The 20,233-nt window shown below is 51.3% G+C and overlaps 1 protein-coding gene across 1 annotated transcript in view; it reads left to right on the top strand.

Moving 5' to 3' along the window:
• OTOF (otoferlin) overlaps window positions 1–20,233 on the top strand; it is a 95,102-nt gene that overhangs the window by 31,239 nt on the left and 43,630 nt on the right. Inside the window, exons 4-6 of the mRNA XM_012803709.1 lie at window positions 7,270–7,369; window positions 10,150–10,331; window positions 14,699–14,743. Of these exons, the coding sequence (XP_012659163.1) occupies window positions 7,270–7,369; window positions 10,150–10,331; window positions 14,699–14,743 (327 nt within the window). The remainder of the gene's footprint in view (window positions 1–7,269; window positions 7,370–10,149; window positions 10,332–14,698; window positions 14,744–20,233) is intronic.

Below are 20,233 nucleotides of genomic sequence, written 5' to 3'. Positions count from 1 at the left end.
GGCTTACAAGGGAACCTGCACACCCAGCCTGTTCTGGATTCATCTTTGAAACCAAAGAGGTCTTGGGCTGGCCGTCAAGCCTCATCCTGCTTCCTCATGTCATCCTCAGAGTCCCCCAGCCCTCCCAGTCTTTGTCAGCCGAAAACATTCCATCCTCTGGTTCACCCCTGCTGCCCCTTTCTTTAGGTCTCCCCTATGCCATGTTGGGGGATGGTTACCCAACAGAGAAGTTGAAGGTAGAATAGCTGACGATGTCCTCCACCACACCCTCTGTAGCCCTGAGGGCAACCTTGTCCCACAGAAGCTGTGAGACAGCATGGTGTGGTAGTTCAGCAGTCAGGCAAGCCTGATCTCAGCCTCCCAGGTCAGGCATGTACTGTGTGATTCTGGGAAGGTTACATAACCTCCCTGAGTTCAATGTACTCGTGTGAAAAGGGAAAGTATTTACCTCAAAGGGCACTGTGAGAAATGAGCCAGATGCTCATTCAGCAAATGTTTGCTAAGTGTCTGTTGTGTATCAGGCACTGGACTGGGCACTGGGGAGCAGGGTGCCTATCCTCATGGAGCTTTCATTCTGCCAGTGAAGTGCACCCGCCACATGAGCATCATCCCTATGACGTGTTCCATGAAAGTCGTTCCCATCCTTCTGTCTGGGAGGCAAGCAGAATTCAGAAGGATTTAAATCATCTGGAATGGTGGCTAAATGTAAGAAACATAAAGTCCTATGTTGGATTCAAAAGTCACAACTGGCAGCAGTGGTGCTCCTGTTGTCCCAGCCACTTGGGAGGCTGAGGCAGGAGGATCCCTTGAGGTTATAGTGTGCCTTGATCATGCTTGTGAATAGCCACTGCTCTCCAGCCTGGGTCACATAGTGAGACCCTGTCTCTTAAAGAAAAAGGAGGAGGATGAGGAGAAAGGAAGAGGAAGGAGGAGGAAGGAGGAGAAAGAAGGAAGAAGGAAGAACAAGGAGCAAGAAGGAGGAGGAGGTCAATTGCTCTTGTACAAACTGGAATGGGACTCTTGGCTGAACAGCAATATGTCCAAAAAGGTGTGGAACTATTAGCTCACTGAGGGCTCAGCAGGGCTCAACAGTGCGAGGAGACTACACACAAAAGAAAAAACTGACCTAATCCTAGGTCAGATCAACCAAAGTAGAGCACCTCCAATCTGAGCAGGAGAGGTGAGGGTTCCACTGTTCTCATACGGGTAGCAAAGATCCATAGTAAGGACCAGCTCTTATTTGTCAGGGAGAAAAGAGCCTTTAAATCTTACCTTATGACAAGTGGATAAGATTCTGAAGGAGAAAATCATAGCGAATATATTTGTCCACTCATCCATCCATCCATCCATTCTTCCTTCTTCCTTCCTTCTATCCATCCATCTTTTTTCCCTTCAGAGATTATATCCATCCATTCATGCATCCATTCTTCCTTCCTTCCTCCCTTTCTCCCTCCCTTCCTCTCTTCCTTCTTTCCTTCCATGCCTGCCTTCCAGTCACTCATAAAACATCCACTGAGAAAATACTTTGAACCAGGCAAACACTGGACTTACTAAGATGAAAGATTAAGGCACAGTCCCTTTCCTTTTCTGCCATAGGAAAAGGAAAAATCTGTGCCTAGAGGCAGGGTAGGGACCAGGCTGTATAGCTGGAAGACAGCCATTCTCTGAAAACAGCTACAGCGCTCCCCCAACGCACTTCTCAAGAAGCAGTGAGCTCACTGGAAGGTGAGAGGAAAGTGGCCTGTTTGTAGAGGGGACTCTGAGTCAGGAGAGCCACACCACATGGCCTCTGAGGAGTCTCTGATTCTGTGGGTTTTGTTAGAAGCCCTCAAGATCTCAGCTGAATATGGGGTGTGGGTGTTTCAGGCCAGCTGGCAGGGCCACTGGGAAGATGTTTAGGGCACAGAAGTCTCCCCTTTGCCACTCAGGTATCACATCATTCAGGCATTGTGGAGGGCTTCCACATCCACAAGAAAGGTTGGTAAGAGACACCCCACCAGGAGCCCCCATGATGAGACACAGCCTTCTTCCTGGGTGGAGATATTGGGTGACCTCTGAGGACAGGAGAAATAGGAACAAAAGGAAAGAGCTCACATAGAGACCAACCAGAGATGGAGGAAGCAGAATCAGAAGCTGAGTGCCAGGAAGGGCATCAAGAACCCCCCATAGGAATGCGTACTTAGACGTCAGGGTACCGGGAGCTCTGTGCAGGAGGGGAAACTGAGTCTCAGGGGAACTCCTGAGGTCACAGGGGTGAACAGTGGTAAAGCCAGGGCTGGAATGGTTCTACCTCCTCTTCCTAACCCCACTCCTGGAAACCAGCGTGTATGAGCAGTGATGGCAGAGACTGAGGACATGGAAGAGGCTGTTAAACCACGTGCAACGGTGAAGACCAGCCACAGAAATGCCAGAAACTCTTGAACCCTGCTATAAGTAAATTGGAAGTCCTTGGGAAATTGTGAACGTGCTGAAAGCTAAGCCTTCTTAAGCATTCTTAAGTGCCAATCAGAGGGAAGACAGGAAGGGGAGCAGTTGCTGTTCCAGCTCTCCTCTCCCTTTCTTCTGCCCTCCCTGCACCTACCCAAAAGAAGGCAGGAAACTCCACAGGAAACCTCAGGCCTGGTGGGAGAGGGTCCTACCATATCCTCGGAGGCCTTAAGAATGTCCAGGGCACTGTAGGCTGCAAAGCTGAGATGTGGAAAAGGAGAAACCTCCCTGTGGAGGCTACAGGCCCCACCCAGACACAGGCCAGTTAGGGGGTTCGGGGGAGGGGTCAGGTGGAACTCAGGTCTCCCCAACCTGGACGTGGGGATCTAGTTCCTAGAGCTAAAGAAAAGGCCCACCTGGTATTTGCCTGGGCAGGGCCAGAGGGGCTGTGAGGCCACCACTCTCCGTCCCCACATGGCCCAGCTCAGTCCTCAGGCTCTTTCTCATGGGGCAGCTGAACAGAGGGGAAGCTTCTCTGGGGTTTGCACTGGACTTAGCAAAGCCATACCCTGGTGCCTGGAACAGAGCAGGCCCCTGATTTGCTTGTGGAATGAGAGAATGAATAAATGTTTGGGTTAGGAGGCCGAGGGTAAACGGGGTGGGGAGGTCTGGGAGCAGGAATCAGAGTGGTCCTTCTTCTCTGAAGAATTCAAGGCACTCAAAGGTGAAACCAGCATCACATGACTGACACATTTGGGGAAACTGAGATAAAGGAAGTGAGTGTGAGAATGGAACCTATGAGACTGATCCTATCACTGAACTTGTCCTAGAAGCAGAGGGCAGCTTAAAAACTGGCCCCTCAGCTGGTGGTTCTCAGGGATGCAGGAGGCAGAGATATGCCGTGAAGGAAGGAAGCATCTTCTTCAGAGATCAGGAGACCCCAAGATTTGCTCCACCTTGCCTGGAACAAAGGCCTCCTTCCAGCAACCTTGGGCTTCCGCATGAGGAGAAGGTGGTGGGTTCAGAAGACCTTGTGTGTCCAGCTTTGCCTATCTGGGACCTCTCAGTGATAGTGGCCTGGCCCTGCTGCCAGCCTGTGGGCTGCAGAGAATGCCAGGGGCCCCTGAATAATTCAGGAGTCAGGAGAGCAGCAGAGGCCTGGTGGGGCCTATGGCATCTGACACCAGCTCCCAGGGGAAAGCAGTGAATTATTGACAGGATTCTGGTGCCCAGTTGCTGATCCATTGTGGTCAGTCTGTGGGCTTGTCTGCACCTGCTGGCTAATTACCTGGGAATCTTAACCTTGCCCAGCTGCCCAGCCCCTTGTGTGTCCAGCTGGCCTCAAGTGAGGAGTGCCCTGTGGTGAGAAGTCAGAGGACGTGGGGTTAGCCACAACTCTTTCACTTAACAGCCCAGGGAAAACTGAGGTCCAGAGAGGGTCATGGCCATGCAGCAGGTTCACGGGAGCCAGATCTTTAATCCAGGCCTCCTGACCCCTGGTCCGGTATACCTACCCACAGAACAAATGGCCTCCCACCTCCATTTCCAGGGAAATGACTTGCATATGAGCCCACCCTTCCCCAGTCATCCCCGATATGCAGCCAGACTGTATAAAAAGCAGTGGTATCACCTCTGGGGTCACCACAGGGAGTGACCCTGCCCCTTCCTGTCCCAGTTGTTCCCTAGAGAATGTCTACACAGGAGGGGCTGAGGGGTGGCATTCTGCTTAGAATCAACATCAGGGCCCTTGTTGGAAGCTGAGTTTTCATGGCATGCATTGTGTTTTTGCACAGATGGTATGTTACAGACCTGTAAAAAGAGCAAAGTTTTATAAAAATGGTTTTCTTTTTACTTTACATAAAACTGAGAAAGTATCAATTGTCCTCTTCAAAGAAAATTTTTTTTATTTGGAGGAGCTTGTGGTGAACTGTTGGGAGTTAAAACTCCCCAAACCACCCCTGGGGGTGTGGCAAGTTGATTCCCCTGGCCATGCAAGGTCCCAGCATCCTAGTCTCACCCTCCAGGCCACACACAGGCCTTGGCTCTGTGGAGATGCGCACAGCTGGGAGGGAGGGGGCAGCCTGGACCTGCCCCCAGAGCCCATCCTGCAGTGGGGACCAGCCTGGCATGGGCCTTCCAGATGGCAAGCCCCACGCAGCACTAGGGAGGGAGGAGAGAGCTCACTATGCCCGGCAGTGTTAGAGGAATTTCCCAGGAGTATTCTCTTGACCGCTGCCCCGTGAAGCAGCACCGCCTTCTTTTGGAGATGAACAAATGAGGCTCAGAGAGGGAGAACTAGCTAGAGTCACACAGCTGCCAGATGGTGAAGACCCTTCAAACTCTGCTCTTTCCCCTGTCTACACTGCCTCCCTGTAGGGATGGCATTTGGTCTGCATGTGGACAGGGCTTGGACCAGCATGTGAGAAGGGAGCATTTCCAGGAGGCCGCTCTCAGCCTGTTGTGTGATTAAAGCAGCAGCAGAGTGCTCTAACAGTGAGAGCCACTGTGGAGCAGTGGGAGCCCTGTCACCGTCACTGGGGTATCTAGCAGAGGCTCGAAAGCGTGTGTCAGGGAGGTTGTTTCAGGGATTCCTCCCGGAATGTGTGCTGGACAAACTCTCCTCTAAGGCTCCTCTCAAGCTAGGGTCTGAGACTCTCAGGCAAGTTAAGCCTGGAAGGCCCCAGAGGCTTCTCGTAGCACTTGCTGGGGAATAGCTCCACCCTGCCCCCTGGAGGTGTCTTGTCACATTACAGCACCCCTGCTGATGCTGGGCACCCTCCTTTGCTGTGCTTGGGCACCTACATGTGGGGAAAGATGTGCCTTGCCTGGCACTTAGCATGTACTCGATAGGTCCCAGTGGAATCAAAGCAGCCTGAATAGTAGGATTGAGATTCTACTCGATCTCGCCCTGACCAGCATCATCAGCATCACCAGGAAACTTGTTGAAAATATATATTCTCAGGCTTCCCAACTACAAATCACAGCCCCTGGGTGTGGGGCCAGTAGTGTGAACTGAACTCAGCAGACTCAGCTGAGTGACTTCACTTTAGAAGCTCAAAAGTGGCCATGGTGGGGAATATTTACCCCATGGAAATTGGCAAATGCTACAAATTGGCACTACCCTCTCCTCCCCTCCCAATTAAACATTTTCTAGCACATCCTTGGGGACTTTGTGGGTAGGGAGGAAATTCTGTCACTTGTGTTTTTACAAGCTCTCTGGGTGATTGTGTTCATGCAGAAATTTTAAAATCACCAATTTAGAACCAAAAGAAGTGAGGCTGCAAAAAGGGCCAGTGTGTTCTTCCATACCCACAGTCTACGATTAAGGTCTGCACCCACAGATGCTAAGAGCCCACCCCCTTCCTTTTAAAAGACAAACCAGACTCAAGGGCAGCGGCTCCAGCTCTCCTGGCCCAGCCCAGTGCCTCTCTCTCTGTGACTCTGCCTGAGCTGGGAAGAGGACCCTGGTCTGAGAAGAGCCTGGAAGGTAGTTAGGCTTTGAGTGGAGGAGCGATGTGAACTTTTGCCCTCGGAGAAGTGAGTGGGCTGGCACATGGGGCTCTGAGCTCCAGAAGGAATCGGTTTATATTCATCCTTCATATTCCTCCCACACGGCTGCTCCCACTTCCTTCCCTCACAGATGGGAGGATGTTTTAATTTAATAAATCAGTGTTACCCTCTTTTTATTTAATAAATCAATGTTGGTTTAGACATCAAACATATCTGTCTAAGTCAGAATTCATCTGATATCTCACCACATACAATCTGGCCATTAATTACCTATGTCCTTTCCCTTCCTGTGGCCTCACTTTCCTCCTCCATAAATCACAGGCAGCGCTGTGTTACCCCAAGCACCCTTCCAGCTCTCACACACCATGGCTGCTGCCCTTGGCCTTCATCCCTTCACATGGAAATGGTGTGTGTGTGTTTTCTCCTACCCCAAGGAGGAGCACCATGTGAGAAAGTCTCTGAGTGCCTGGCTCTCTCCCAGAGCAAAGCTTCTAACCACAGGGGGAAGTGGGGTTCAGTTCAACTCTTTCAGCATTTATTGGGCACCCACTGTTGTTTCTTAATTCCGCCAACAGGTATAGACCTCTCTGGTGTTCCGGAAATGTCAAATAGAGGCTAGAAAGTACCACTGTGCCCTTGAGGGGCTCACAAATGAAGGCACCCCATGAATAAAGAATGACCTGCTTTGGGGGTTGGCTATGTGAGGGGGACCCCAATAAAGACATTTCAGAGTATCTCATTAGTCTTCTAATGACAGCTCTAGGAAGTAGGGGTTATTAGCTCATCTTTTAAGAAAACCATGGCTGAGAGAGCTGGAGTGGGTTGCCCAAGAAGCAAGGAACTCGCTAGCAGAGCTGGGCTTCAAATCCCATCTCTCTGACTCCAAGATGGCTGCAAACTACTGGCTTGTGCTGCCCCTACCCCACCATGCAGCTAGGAATAGGGGTCACACGGGTCCCTGCTGGCAAGGAGCACTCAGGTTGCTGATGTGGAATGAATGGACGTGTGTTGTTGCTGAGGGCTAGGAACCCTGTTGCTGGTCGGGAGTTGGGGGGGAGCTGCTTGTGTTTCCAGGGATTCCAGCAGCCCCCACAATGGGCATCTGGACGCTGCTCTGTAGGGGCTCAGCTGAAGCCTGATCTCACATACCCTAAGCCTCAGGCCGTTAAGCCCCTTAGAGCTCCTCCCCTGGGGAAATGGGCCTCAGACATACAACCACACACATTTGGACGTGCTGCCCTGGCTCCTGGGCCACCTTCTCCAGCCAGCCTGGAGCCTGAGCCAGCCCTGAGGATGTCAGCCTTTCTCCTCACCTCACTCTGCCATTCACAGGCTAATCGGGACCTTCCGAATGGTGCTGCAGAAGGTGGTGGAGGAGAGCCATGTGGAGGTGACTGACACCCTGATTGATGACAATAATGCTATCATCAAGGTGGGTATGCCCCAGGGAGTTCCTGAGCTTCCTATACAGGGTCACCTGGGGGAACATAGGGGAGTCTGTGGAGCACTCCTCATGTGTGACAAGATGAGGCTCTGCTGATGGCTGTGGGGGGAGGCCCTGAAGCATGGCAGGGTCTGCAGTGGTCACGCAGTGGACACGCCAGCCCTTTCTACCCTGAGGATGCCAGGGAAGAGCTACTGGGAGGTGCCCTCCCTTCTCCACCGATGGGTCCTTCCATTTGGACCCAGCTTGGGAATCACTAAAGAGGCTGCTCTTGTGGGAAGTCCAGGCTAAGCCCTGCTGGCCACTGTGGAGCATGGTCTTCACTCTGCACTCTGACTCGGCTCCTCTCTGTGACCAGACGTTCTGAGAGGGCAGGAACCTTCTATTCTGTCTGTCCCAATCCAGCACACACACACGCACATACACACACACACACACACACACACACGGACGGACGATAGGCACTTAGTGCATGTTCTGACAAATGGAGGAAGCAAACCAACCTGGAGGCCCAACCCCAGGCGCTGTTCTGGTCCACGGGTCCCTAGAGTAGTTCTTGAGCAGTTTAGCATGGTGGTGAGGAACACAGCCCCGGGGAATGGTTCTTAGTCACACTAACCATGTGACTTGGGAAAACTACATATCATCTCCCAAGTGAGCAAAATTATCGCATCTATTCACAGGATTGGTCACAGAAATAAAAGAGAATACACAGAAAGTGCTTAGAACAGCTAAGTAAGTGTTTAATCAATATATCGAATAATATTGTTGGCTATTTCCTGACTTCAGTTTACTCAACTATAAAATGGGGCTGTACCATGATCCTCCACCAGGATCCTGTGTAATACATGGCCCTACGCAATAGCCAGTAGAAACAGCCGCAGGACTGCAGCCACAAAGGACAGACTGGAAGGAACCCTCTCTGAGTAGGGTCCTGAGTAGGGCAGAAGTCCCCCCTCCACCATGTCTTGGAGTCTCAGTACAGTTCCTTGCTAAGAACAGGCAGAGCATTTGAGGCTTCTCAACCTGGCCCCAGCTAGGTCATTGTGTCCCTCAGGCAGGGATGAGCGAGAGGGCTGCTTACAGTTGAGGGGTGAGGTCTCAGCATCACAGGTAGAGGGGAGGGGTTGCAGAACAGGCTGCATATGGACACCAGTGGGAAGGGAGGATCCACAGGAATGTGGAAGCCTGGACGAAGAGCACATAGGTGGGAAGTGGGCCAGCACAGCCCATGCCCTGGACTTCTAGAACCAGACTTAGGACATCAGCTGAGGAAAGGACTTAAGGATCACCTAGCCCACCCAGCACCCACCCTGGCTACCCATCTTTGTGGATAGGAACATTGGAGTCCTGGATGGGAGATGGATTTGGCCAAGGTCAGGAAGCTGGTCAAGAGCAGAGGCAGCACTGAGAGGCTCGCAACCCCAGGGCACCATTTTCCCACCACATGCTTGGTTATGTCGGAAGGATCACATTGGTTCAGCAGGAAGGACTTGGGCTTGCAGATAGGCCGCCTGGGCTCAAATCCCAGCTTCAGTACTTCCTAGCAAGTAAATTTACCTCCTAATATGTCATCCATGAGAGATTGGGGTGTTGGGAAGATCAAACGAGTGAACATTATAGCATCACAGCATGACATCTAGTACAAGCAGGGCTCAGAAAATCCGTGCCACTCTCCCACCCCCTTAGCTGGGGAAACCTAAGCTTGGGCATTGGGAGGTCCCAGAACTGAGTGAAGCTGCCTGTCTGGGGCACAAGCGCTCTCACCCCTGGACCAAGTTTATGGGGTCTCACCCCTGTGTGGGTTGAGGAAGGTCTGTGCACTAGGGGGAAACTGGAGGAACAGAGGCGCAGTCAGGATTCTCCAGCACTAGGTGTAAAGCCAGGTCTGCTGCTTTACTTTCTCCAGAGGAAAATCCCAGGGCAAGCCCTGAAATCCCCTCTTCTCCCAGGTGACAGGTAGGTGTCGGATGAATAGGAAGAAGTGTTGACTCTGTGCCTTTGAAGAGAGCTCCTGGGTTCCTCTCCTGGAGGCCATGCTCAGCTCACTCCATCACATTTCCAACTAGCTGGACTTAGGCAGACCACCCCTCAAGCCTATAGGCAGGTCTCTTTCTGAGGACTATGAGGTGACCTCATCAGTGGGGACACTGAATGGTACTTTGGATTTTTTTTTTTAACATTTTCTTTTGGAGACAGAGTCTCACTCCATCGCCCTTGGTAGAGTGCCAGAGCTCACAGCAACCTCCAACTCCTGGGCCTAGGTGATTATCTTGCCTCAGCCTCCCAAGTAGCTGGGACTACAGGTGCCCACCACAACGCCCAGCTATTTTTTTGTTGCAGTTTGGCCAGGGCTGGATTCGAACCCACCACCCTGGTATATGGTACTGGTGTCCTACCAACTGAGCCACAGGTGCCGCCCAGTACTCTGGATTATGTATACAGTGGCCCAGGCTCTGGTGTCCAAGGAAGACTGAACCCCCCCACCCCCAACACACACACACACACACACACAACCTGGGGGGTAAAGCCGTGTGCAGCAGGACCTGGGCCAGATCTCATTAAGCTGAATCTGCACACATCAGTCTTTTAGAGCCTCTGTTTCCTCATCTGCAAAATGAGGTAGGGGGATAATACCACCTTGACTCCCTCCCATGAGTCCATGAGTTAGGGTGTGGACATCACAAAGCAGCACAGTGTGATTTGTTATCAATGGCTCATGATTGCTATCAATGTCCCAGCTGCTCAACACCACCTCTTCCCTCCAGACCAGCCTGTGCGTGGAGGTCCGGTATCGAGCCACAGATGGCACTGTGGGCTCCTGGGATGATGGGGACTTCCTGGGGGATGAGTCTCTTCAAGAGGAAGAGAAGGACAGCCAGGAAACAGACGGACTGCTGCCTGGTTCCCGTCCCAGTTCCCGGCCACCAGGAGAGAAGAGCTTCCGGAGGTAACAGGCGCGCCTGTCTGGCTACCCACTGCCCATAAAGACACCAGGAAAGGGTCTGGGGCCTGGTCCCCCTGGCAGGGCTCTGTAGGTCTGGCTAGCTCAGAGCTGAGCTAGGGAGACATCGAGGATGTGGGAGGATATTTCTACAACACCCCCACTCCCCTCTACCCCAGGGCTCATGCAGATGAGGCCCTGAGGGAGGCTGAGCTCTAACCGCAGGGGAAAGGGCTAGGCAGCCTGCCTTCAATCAGAGAAGGGGTGAAGGATCAGGAGGAGGCCCAAGACCCAGCAGTGGCAGTTAGGCACAGGCAGCCTGGCCTCTACCCAGACCCAGTGAAGAGACCCAAGAGAGAGTGGCCTCTTCCTGCCAGAGGGAAGCCAAGGGTTCCAACTGGGACCTGGCCTCTGTTCTGTTGAGAAGAATGCATGTGGCATCTGGGGGCCAGGCTGCACATCCTGCAAGTATCCTGCCACACATAGACATTAGGAGGCCAGGTCCAAGCCTGCTCATTCCACATGCATTATTTTTGCAAAAAAAGAAATGCAATTATATTACTCCTACACCCAGAGAGATACAGTCTGGGCTAAGCTAGTCAAATGTCCAGAGGTTCCCAGGTCACTGGGAATAGCATATCAAATGCTGGTCAGTCTAAAGGACCAGGGTGTTTTCTGAGAAAAGGGATGTTCCCTGCCATTGGAGACATCTCCTGATAATCTCCTTCTACTCTTTTCCTTTCCAAGTAAAGTTTATTCCATCCTTCTGCTGGAAACAACACAGGTCCTAAATTAATGTGATTGCACTGATGCACTTTTACTAAACAAATACATTTTCCTTCTTTGCACTTGAACCACATCATAGCTCCTCACTCAACACACCCACATGCATGTACACACAGCACACACACACACACACACTTGAGAAACCCCGGGAGCCAAGTGGGAAGACTGAGAGTAACAACACATCCAAGTGATTGTGCCTGCAGCAAATGTGGCTGGACTGTCTGCTCCGGGCCAGCCACTGGGAGGGGACAGCCCTGGCCGGGCCAGCGTTGAGCCCACCCTTCAGATTTTGAACTCTTTAGCAGCAGGCCCTGGCCAGAATCCCAGCTCTGCCTCTTACTAGCCATGTGACCCTTGGCAAGTCACAAAACCTCTCCGACCCCTTTGCCTCACCTGTGGGGACCACAGCAATGAGAACCCCCACCCTATTGTTGGGAGAGCCAGAGGGATCATGGAGGAACAGGTTGTAATAGAGGTGCTGAGCACTGCTCACACCGGGGCTGGTGACAAACAGATTCACTGTATTAGAACAATGTAAAGATCAGGAATCAGCCTGGAAATGGTAAAAGGAGGAGGAGGAGCAGAGACCGGACGGGGACCAAGAGGGTGCTGACACAGTGGGCACACTTGGCCCCTTCCTCTGTCACCACTTAGGAGAGAGCTGGACAGGGCTGGGTCAGAGGGCTGTAGGCAGGCTCTAAGACAGGGCTTCCTGAGAACACAGTAGAAGCCATGTGAAGGCCATTCATTGTAGGAAAAGGGGTGTTGGCCCAGAATCAGGAGAGCTAAGATCCACTAAGTCCCACCCTGACTGTGCCACTCACTAGCTAAGTGATGTTGGACATGTCATTATCCCCTGGGGTCAGTAACATGAATGAGTTCAGCTAGCAGACACCTGGCTCCCTCTGACATCCTGAAGGACCCAGGGGTGCTCTGGCTGTGTAGGTAGGGTCTGTGGGAAACGCCTCTCTGGGAGCACTTGGCAGTCAGGAAGGCAGCCTCTCTGGGGCAGCTGTAGCTAGGTCAAGCGGAGCCGTCTCTCTCTCAGTTCACGCTAGCCAGCAGGGTGCGGTCTAGAGAAATAATGGTGGGAGCTCAGGCCCTCCACCCTGGAGAGCCCTGGGACCCAGGAATATGGAGGCAAGAGGGCTCCTCCCCCACTTCCTTACAGCCTGCCTGGCTTTCCCACCTCTCCTGACCTTCATTGGCTACACCCAGGGCAAGAGCAGGAGGGTGGGGAGGCTGGAGACAGTTTATCCCAGGGACTGGGAACCAGGCAAGGGTACCTTCCATGTGCCCCTGCCCAGAGTAGGAAAGAGGGTTCACACTCTTTCCCAGGCCTGACTTCTTCCAGCTTCCTGCAAAATGCCCAAGGGATGTGGGAACAGTGGGGAGCAGTAGGGAGCATAGACTCAACCCCCAGCTCTGCTGTTTGGGGACCCACCTCCCACCTGTAAAGTAAGGCTCACTGATGCCCCACAGAAACGTTAGGATTAAAAGCAGCAAGTTGCCCAGCACAGGCCCTGGCCTGTGGTAGGTGCTCAGCCAGACTTGGTGCTACCCTGATGCCAACTTCTCCTGTCCGGTCACTCTCACTAAGCTGCTGCTGAGCTCTAGCACCTGCCCTGTATCAAGGGCCCTGCATATGCTGCCCACACAGGAGCCTCACAGCCACCCAGGGCCATGGGCAGAGGACTCTACAGTATTTTCCTCACCTCCCCGCAATGTCAGTGTCATAGGGAAGGAATATATAACTAACCTCATGGTTAGCAGCTCCCAAAGCAGCTCAAAGGAGCCAAGGTCAGCCAGCCATGCTGAGATTTGGGGCTGCTAAGACATGGCTGCCCTTCTATGTAGCAAGCAGCACAAAATTGGGGTTCTAGGCCCCTGCATGTCAGCATACATCTGCCCCAGTCTCTGGATTGAGGACGAGACTTTGGCCCTGAACACACACACACACACACACACATGCGCACACATGCACGGAAGTGCCTATGTCCATGTACACTCATCTGCACATGCATTGTCGGTGCGGCACACACCACTGGAGTCTGGGCTGTGCAGCTGCTGCTGTCTCGTAGAGAAAGTCTCTAGAGGCCATGTCTTAGAGCAGACAAAGAAAGGAGTCCCGGCCTTAACCTTGTAGCTAAACTGTGGGTCTTGGGCCTTTCCTCCAGATGCCCTGTATTCCACGACTCTCTCCCCTTCTTATGTTCTCCACCTGGCCTGGCCCTCCTGCCTTCTATCACCTCCATCTCCTTCTGCTTCCCAACTTCCCTGTCTGGTGTCTCTGGGAATGTAGAGGTTCTGCCAGGCTTCTCTCTACAGGGTCTTATCTCGGGGGAGGTAGGGGCAGGAGACACTTCTGTTCTCCTCATGGATCTTTCTTCCACTGCAGTGGAGACTTGTGAAGCCAGGTACCTCCCTCCTATAGCTGGGGCCGGAGGGCAGGGCTCTGAGAGGAAGGTGCAGGGGTGTGTGTTGAGGGATGTGCACAGTGTGGGTAGGGGGAATGATGGTAATCAGTTCCCACAGCCCCCTGAGGGCTAGAAAATTCTTCCCCAGTACCTTTTGCCAGGCTGAGCTCCAAAGTTGCAACAACTCCCAAAGTAGCTCAGAGAAGCCAGGGTCAGCTGGCCAAGCTGGGATTTGGAGCTACTGAGGCTCAGTCCCCCTTCTCTCCAGCAAGCTGTTCTCTGCTGATTTGGGAAGCCAGAGACCTGGCTGATGTTAACTCCTCTGAACTATAAACAGACCTGCTTGCCTAAGGTAAAGGTGAGCTGGTTGGAGCTGGACTGCAGCTAAGCTGTGTCTAGGCTTCAGGTCCTGAGCTATAAGTTGTGAGTCAAGTCTACCTAGGCAGAACAGGCTATTAGGAGAGGGAAAATTCTGATTATTACTTTCTTTTCTTTTTTTTCATTGTGACAACATCAAAAAAGGATTGAGAGAATATTCCAGAAGGATTTTCTGGAAGCCTCTCTAAAGAGAGATAGGAGTGCTGAGCTCTGGAGTAGTAGCTCACTTAATAGCCCCAGCCTACATGCCACCCCAGCACCTCCCCACCTACCTGTCTTCTGGGGACTGGGTACCCTCCTAACAGCATACCTCCTCACCCCCCTCACCCTCTCAGAGCAGACTCAGCCCCTGGTTTCCGTCCAGACCCCCAGAGACTAGGAGCTCCCAGTCCCACTGGAAAGGACAAAGGGAAGAGGTCAGAGAGAAGCAGGTGACCTGGGTCAGAGGATGGCCAGACTCCTTCAACCTTGGGCTCCCTGGGGAAGCCACAATGACCATTCTAGACTCACCAGACCTTAGCCTGGGTGGAGAAGATCAGTGACACCCTGAGGTCACTCCTTCACCCAGTCTCCCCTCCGTGAGCCCCTCCCTCTTCCCCATGGAACCAGGGGCCATGGGACCCCTGCCCAGTAGTCTTGGACCATAGCAGAGGCTGTTGGGTGAGGGGTCTGTGGTTGAAGGAGGCTCTGGGACCCATGGGGCCAGCAGGGCCAGGGGCTAGGCTGCAAGTGTCTCTGGCCGACACCCTCTCACACAGGATCCCTTGTCTCCCCATTTCTCCCCCTACTCAGCAAAGGCAGAGAGAAGACCAAGGGAGGCAGAGATGGCGAGTACAAGTAGGTGTCCCAGGCCAGGGCAGAGGCGGTGGGGCCCAGAGTCTCCTCACCTAAGGGCTGTGGAGGGTGGGAAGGCACTCTGTCCCCGGGGGAGCCAGTGCGGAGGTGTGCAGGGAGGCCTTTTCCTCTGACTGTGGAGCCAAGGGGCAGGGAGGGGCTAAGGTGGGGCTAGGGTGGGGTGGGCAGGTGGCCGGGACTTCTGGTTTCCACTCTCAGCTCTCAGGGGTGACCCTCCTCCCTCCAATGTCTTGTTCCTCCTCCACTGCCCGCTTCAGCCCCCTACCCTGTGGCCCTCAGGCTTCCCTGAGAGGGAAGGTATAGCTAAAGGCAAGGGCAGGGAGGAACACGGGGAGCAATGGATTCCCCCCTCTCGGAGTTAAGGCAGGGCTGGGCAGGGAGGATAAGCTCTGGGCACTGTGTGGCTGCAGGGCCCACCTAGAGCATGAAGAACCAGAAGGCTAAGGAGGGACCACCATTTTGGTGGCATCACTATCTCTATTCCCCAAAAAGTCTTTTTGGGGGAGGGAGATTGGGTCACTGCATGGCAGGGAGAAGAGAAGGGACTCCAGATGGTAGCAGCCACAGGGGGCTGGAAGGATGCAAAGCCTGGGGCTATGATTGGGTTGTGTAGGCCCCCCCAGAAGCACAGTGATGTCTGGAGACTCTCTAGCTTCACAGGGGACTTCCCAAGGGCAAGGGCAGCCCCAGGGCTGACCACACAACTCTCCTTACAGATGTTGAATCTGAGTCCCAGAACAGGGGCAAAACTGGAACCAAAACCCAAAGTCTCACTTCCTACGCAGAGTCCACAATAGACCCAGGAAGAGTCTAGAGCATTTAACTGTACTCTTAAGTTTAATTCTCCAAATACACCAATGAGAGCTGAAAGCTAAGAATGTGGCTTTTATTTTCCAGATAAAGAATCTGAGCCCCAGAGATGTTAAGAGATTTGTTCAAAACTGTGGTCTCAATATGTTAAAAATTAGTTCATATTGCAGATATAATAGAAACAACACAATTATGTGTTTAGGGGCCTGCACTGATCCGGCACTGGTGTGAGCTAGGGGTGTCTGCTTACATGAAGATTCTAGGGCACTCACAGCCTTGATCATTGCCTCGACAAAAGCATATTGAATTCCAACTCATGTTTGTCATACACAAGCAGAAGCAATAATGAAGCAGTGTTGACATTGTAGTGATGGAGGGAATGGCCCATGTGGGGAGATCTCTGGCCCAGAGACCTGAAGGATAGGGGCGTTTACAAGGTTCCCAGCAAGGGAAGAGCCTCAGGCAGTATGTGTGTTCAGGCTTAGAGAGGGAGCCGGGGAGCTGAAGCCTGGGGTGAGTGGGCGATGAGGGGGTTTGCTGAGCTGGAGGCTGCTCTTAGAGAGAGGGTTCCAAGGTTCAGATTTCTCCATGGATGTGTAAATATAAAAAGCATTTACATGGGACATGAACAACCTACCTGTGCCCAGCTCTCTGTCAGAGACTGGTGATGCTCTAAGGCCCTTCTTGATTTCTAGCTCCCCAGTTGGTCCCAGGCCAGACCCACAGGGACACAGACTAGCCTAATTCCTTTGACTACAGCTGGAGTAGCAGGTGACTCTCAGTGTTAGCACACAGTAGGCCCACACAACTGCTGCTTCTCTGGCCGTACCCTATCCTAATTTCTTGCCATCTCCAATTAATATATGAGACAAAGCAAACCAGCTTGTGTTATTATCAATGTGTAGAGCGGTAGGAGTATTGAAAGAGTAGGAAAATGGGGTTTCTAAGAGATTGAAACAAAATTGAAACTAAACAAATTGAAACTCGTTAGCCTGAAGAAGGAAAAACCATGGGGACAGTTTTCAGTCTCTGAAAGGATGGCAGGTGGCAAAGTTGGCTAGTTTCTATCTCCACTGAAAAGAGATAAATGGAAATAGATTTAAGTTTCTGCAGGGAAACCTAAGATTCAACCCATGAAAGAATTTGTGCTCCTCTGAAAACATACGATTCTGAGATAGGTTGGTTTGGGGGAATGGGAAATACGTTTTCACGATGCTATTTGCTCAAGCCTTGCAAACGGTTGGGGCCCCCAAGGAAAACTAAGGAGCCAGCTTCCCTAGTGACCATGGGGCCAGAGTAAGTCCTGTGGTTCTCCCAAGCCTCCTAGTATAACTTGGGCACAGATGCTACTGGGGCAGTTTAGAGACAGGGTGGTTCTTGCATAAAGGATCGATCTACCCTGCCTACTTTTTTTTTTTTTTAGAGACAGAGTCTCACTTTGTTGTCCTCCATAGAGTGCCATGGCGTCATGGCTTACAGCAACCTCCAGCTCTTGGGCTCAGGCAATTCTCTTGCCTCAGCCTCCCAAGTATCTGGGACTACAGGTGCCCACCACAACAGCCAACTATTTTTTTATTGTTGTTGCAGTTTGGCCGGGGCCAGGTTCAAACCCGCCACCCTCTGTATATGCGGCTGGCGCCCTACTCACTAAGCCACAGGCGCTGCCCTATCCTGCCTACTTATAGGAGACTGAGACTAACCAAAATCAAATGCTTTCAAAGACACCTGTAAAGGCTGCAATTATAAAATTCCCTGTACTTGGGGCATGTAAAATTTAAAAGATAATCCATCAAGGGGCACTTGGAGAACATGTCCTCAAGTTTGGAGAATCTGGCTGTCTGAGCAATGCAAAGAAAGATCACAGACTCCATTTCTCATAGATAAGAGTTTGTTTATCTTGATTACCTGAGGCCCGGGCTAATGAGCCTAAACAGTTCCAACTGGAGCCAATCGTAGGGCAGAATCCCTGGGCAGTGAGTAGGCCCAGCCTACAGTTCGTTGAGTCATGCCCTTCTAAGTCACAACTTTCAGAATAATACATAGACCTCAATAATGAAACACATAAGTCACTAAATTTAACTTGGTGAATGTCCCTAAGCCATTATGAATACCAAGCTCTTCCGTGGGACCCTGTGTGCCTCACACAACCACAGCAACGTGCTTCTAAATCTGAGCCACAGAATGAGCAGAGAAACTGTCAGATCCAAAAATGAACAAAAGTTTACAATGAGCGAACTAATTTTAAAATCTTTTCTCTAGAAATACCAGTGTAGATCGTAGGCGTGTATCATTCTGACTGTGGTGAATGCAGCAACAGGAAGCTCAGATGTGATTCTGAATCCTCCATGTTTCCCAGGAGGCCTCCCCTTGCTTCCTGCTTCTCAAGCTTTAATATGTCAGTGAATCAGGAGCCCGGGTTTGTAAAGCAGGCTTTCACTGAGATCATTATAGACTTGTTTTCTTTGCTGTTTCTTACCATATCCTACTTTGGTAATTGCAGAACCCAACTAGACCAAATGCAGAGTTTACTTGGGAAGAAAAAAAAAAAAGGTCAACAGAAACCTAATCAGCAAATTATATTTTTTGAAATCTAAGTCTTTAATACAAGTGCGTAAGCTTCAAAATTACCTGATTAAGTTAACATTTATTTCAAAATCTCCTTTATCCTTCGCCAAGAGACAAACTGCTTTCTGGGAATGGTGCCTAATTAGGCAGAAGGGGCTCTTTCTGTTATGAACTTCTGAGGTGTCACTGATCAGAAACTCACAAAGGCCAGTGGTAGTGAGGAACTGAGGAGAAAGTCTAGGAGAAGCAAACGGGCACAGAGCTGGCGGTAAGAATTCTGGAAATGACCTCCTTCACTACACAATTCTGCATTTTTCACAAAGGAACAAACCGTTTTGAGAGCGTCCCAGGCACACAGGTGTACTATCAGTGAGCCTGTCTACTTCAGGTGGTGACAATTATATAGGGTTGAGAGAGGAATCTCTCCTTAGAAATGCTTTGGGGAGTGGTACAGATGACTAGATAAGTATAGTTGGTTTTTTTTAAGTCTCAATTTTTACCTCCAAATATGTTTGTTTTAAGGAATAAAGTGACTTTCATATTCAAGGGCCATAACTGCCCAAGGATGCTAAAGTCCTTTTCCACTTGGGTGGGTCCCTGGGACCAGCACCTGAAAGCCACAATTTCCTGCCTCTTAGCACTCTCTTTGGGCCACAGGCAGTGGGGCCAGATCCCACCCCAGGATGCTGGGCAGCGGGCTTCTCCAGGCAAGGCCTGCCTCTGTCCTGCTGTCTCAGAGCACTTTCCCAGGGGGTTCCGTGGCCGGAGTGGGCTGCAATGGTGATGGCATTGTGTAAGTTACACATGGGGTGGGGCTGGGGTCTCTAACACTAGCACAGCCCCAGAATGGCAGAAAAGTGATGGTGCAAAGTCAAACCCTGACCTGACCAATGCAGGAGACTCCTGTGAGACTCCAGGAGAGTCGTGAGGCATCGAGGTTAGGTAGAAAGGAAACTCAGGTGCTGAGACAGGAGGGGACCGTGGGGAGAAATGGAGTGGAGTAAGGGCCAGAAGTAACCACAGCTCCTGAGGCTGAGTCTGCAGCAGGGGTCAGAGGACTGACACCAGCACTTGTACCTTTGGGGCCACCAGGCAGGGAGAAATCCCATAGGATGCTACAGCGTAAGCCAGCCAGGATTGCCTCTCGTGGGTCCATTGATCTGTTTGATGTTATGTCACCAGCAATTTAACATTTATAGCAGTCTCTTCCCAAACTTGTTGATACTTAGTTTATTTTTTGAACAAGCCACTTCTTCATAAACGTGGGCATAGTCTGTGGGATTCTTCACAGATGGTGCAATCTGCAAACTGCCACACCCGTGCCTAGGAGTGCAGGCCCTGGGGCCCTTCTGCCAGAGTTTCAGATGGTCAGGATGGAGTCTGTACTCTAAGAGAAGTCCAGTACCCCAGCATTAAAAGGTGTTGGGGGCAGACTAGGACACAGGAGCTTTATGCTTCAATCCCAGTTCTGCCACTTACCATGTGACCTTGTAATTGTTTTCACCTCTCTGAGCCTCAATTTTTTCATTGGTTGAATGAGAATAATATGTCCTTCACAAGGTTGCTAGGAAGATGAAATGAGCAAACATCTGGAAAAGCCTTTGGCTCTATGTAATCTCTTTTTGGCCATTTTATGTACGTCTTGTATGTATTTGAGTATACATAACTTATCTCCCCTTATTTTTTTTTATTAAATCATAGCTGTGTACATTAATGCAATCACGGGGTACAATGTGCTGGTTTTATATACAATTTGAAATGTTTTCATCAAACTGGTTAACATAGCCTTCACGGCATTTTCTTAGTTATTGTGTTAGGACATTTATATTCTACACCTAGTAAATTTAACATGTACCCTTGTAAGATGCACCGTAGGTGGAGTCCCACCAATTACTCCCCCTCCACCCATCCTCCCCCCTTTCCTCCCTCTCCCCTTAAAAAGGAGATACTTGTTTTTTTTGGAGATAGAGTCTCACTCAGTCACCCTGGGTAGAGTGTCATGGTGTCATAGCTCACAACAACCTCAAACTCTTCAGCTCAATTGATCCTCTCATCTTAGCCTCCCGAGTAGCTGGGACTACAGGCGCCTGCCACTAC

The sequence above is a fragment of the Otolemur garnettii genome, unplaced genomic scaffold (genome assembly GCF_000181295.1).
Source record: "Otolemur garnettii isolate 467f Iridium unplaced genomic scaffold, OtoGar3 scaffold00022, whole genome shotgun sequence".
Classification (NCBI taxonomy): domain Eukaryota; kingdom Metazoa; phylum Chordata; class Mammalia; order Primates; family Galagidae; genus Otolemur; species Otolemur garnettii.
This window is presented reverse-complemented; position numbering and strand designations above follow the sequence as displayed.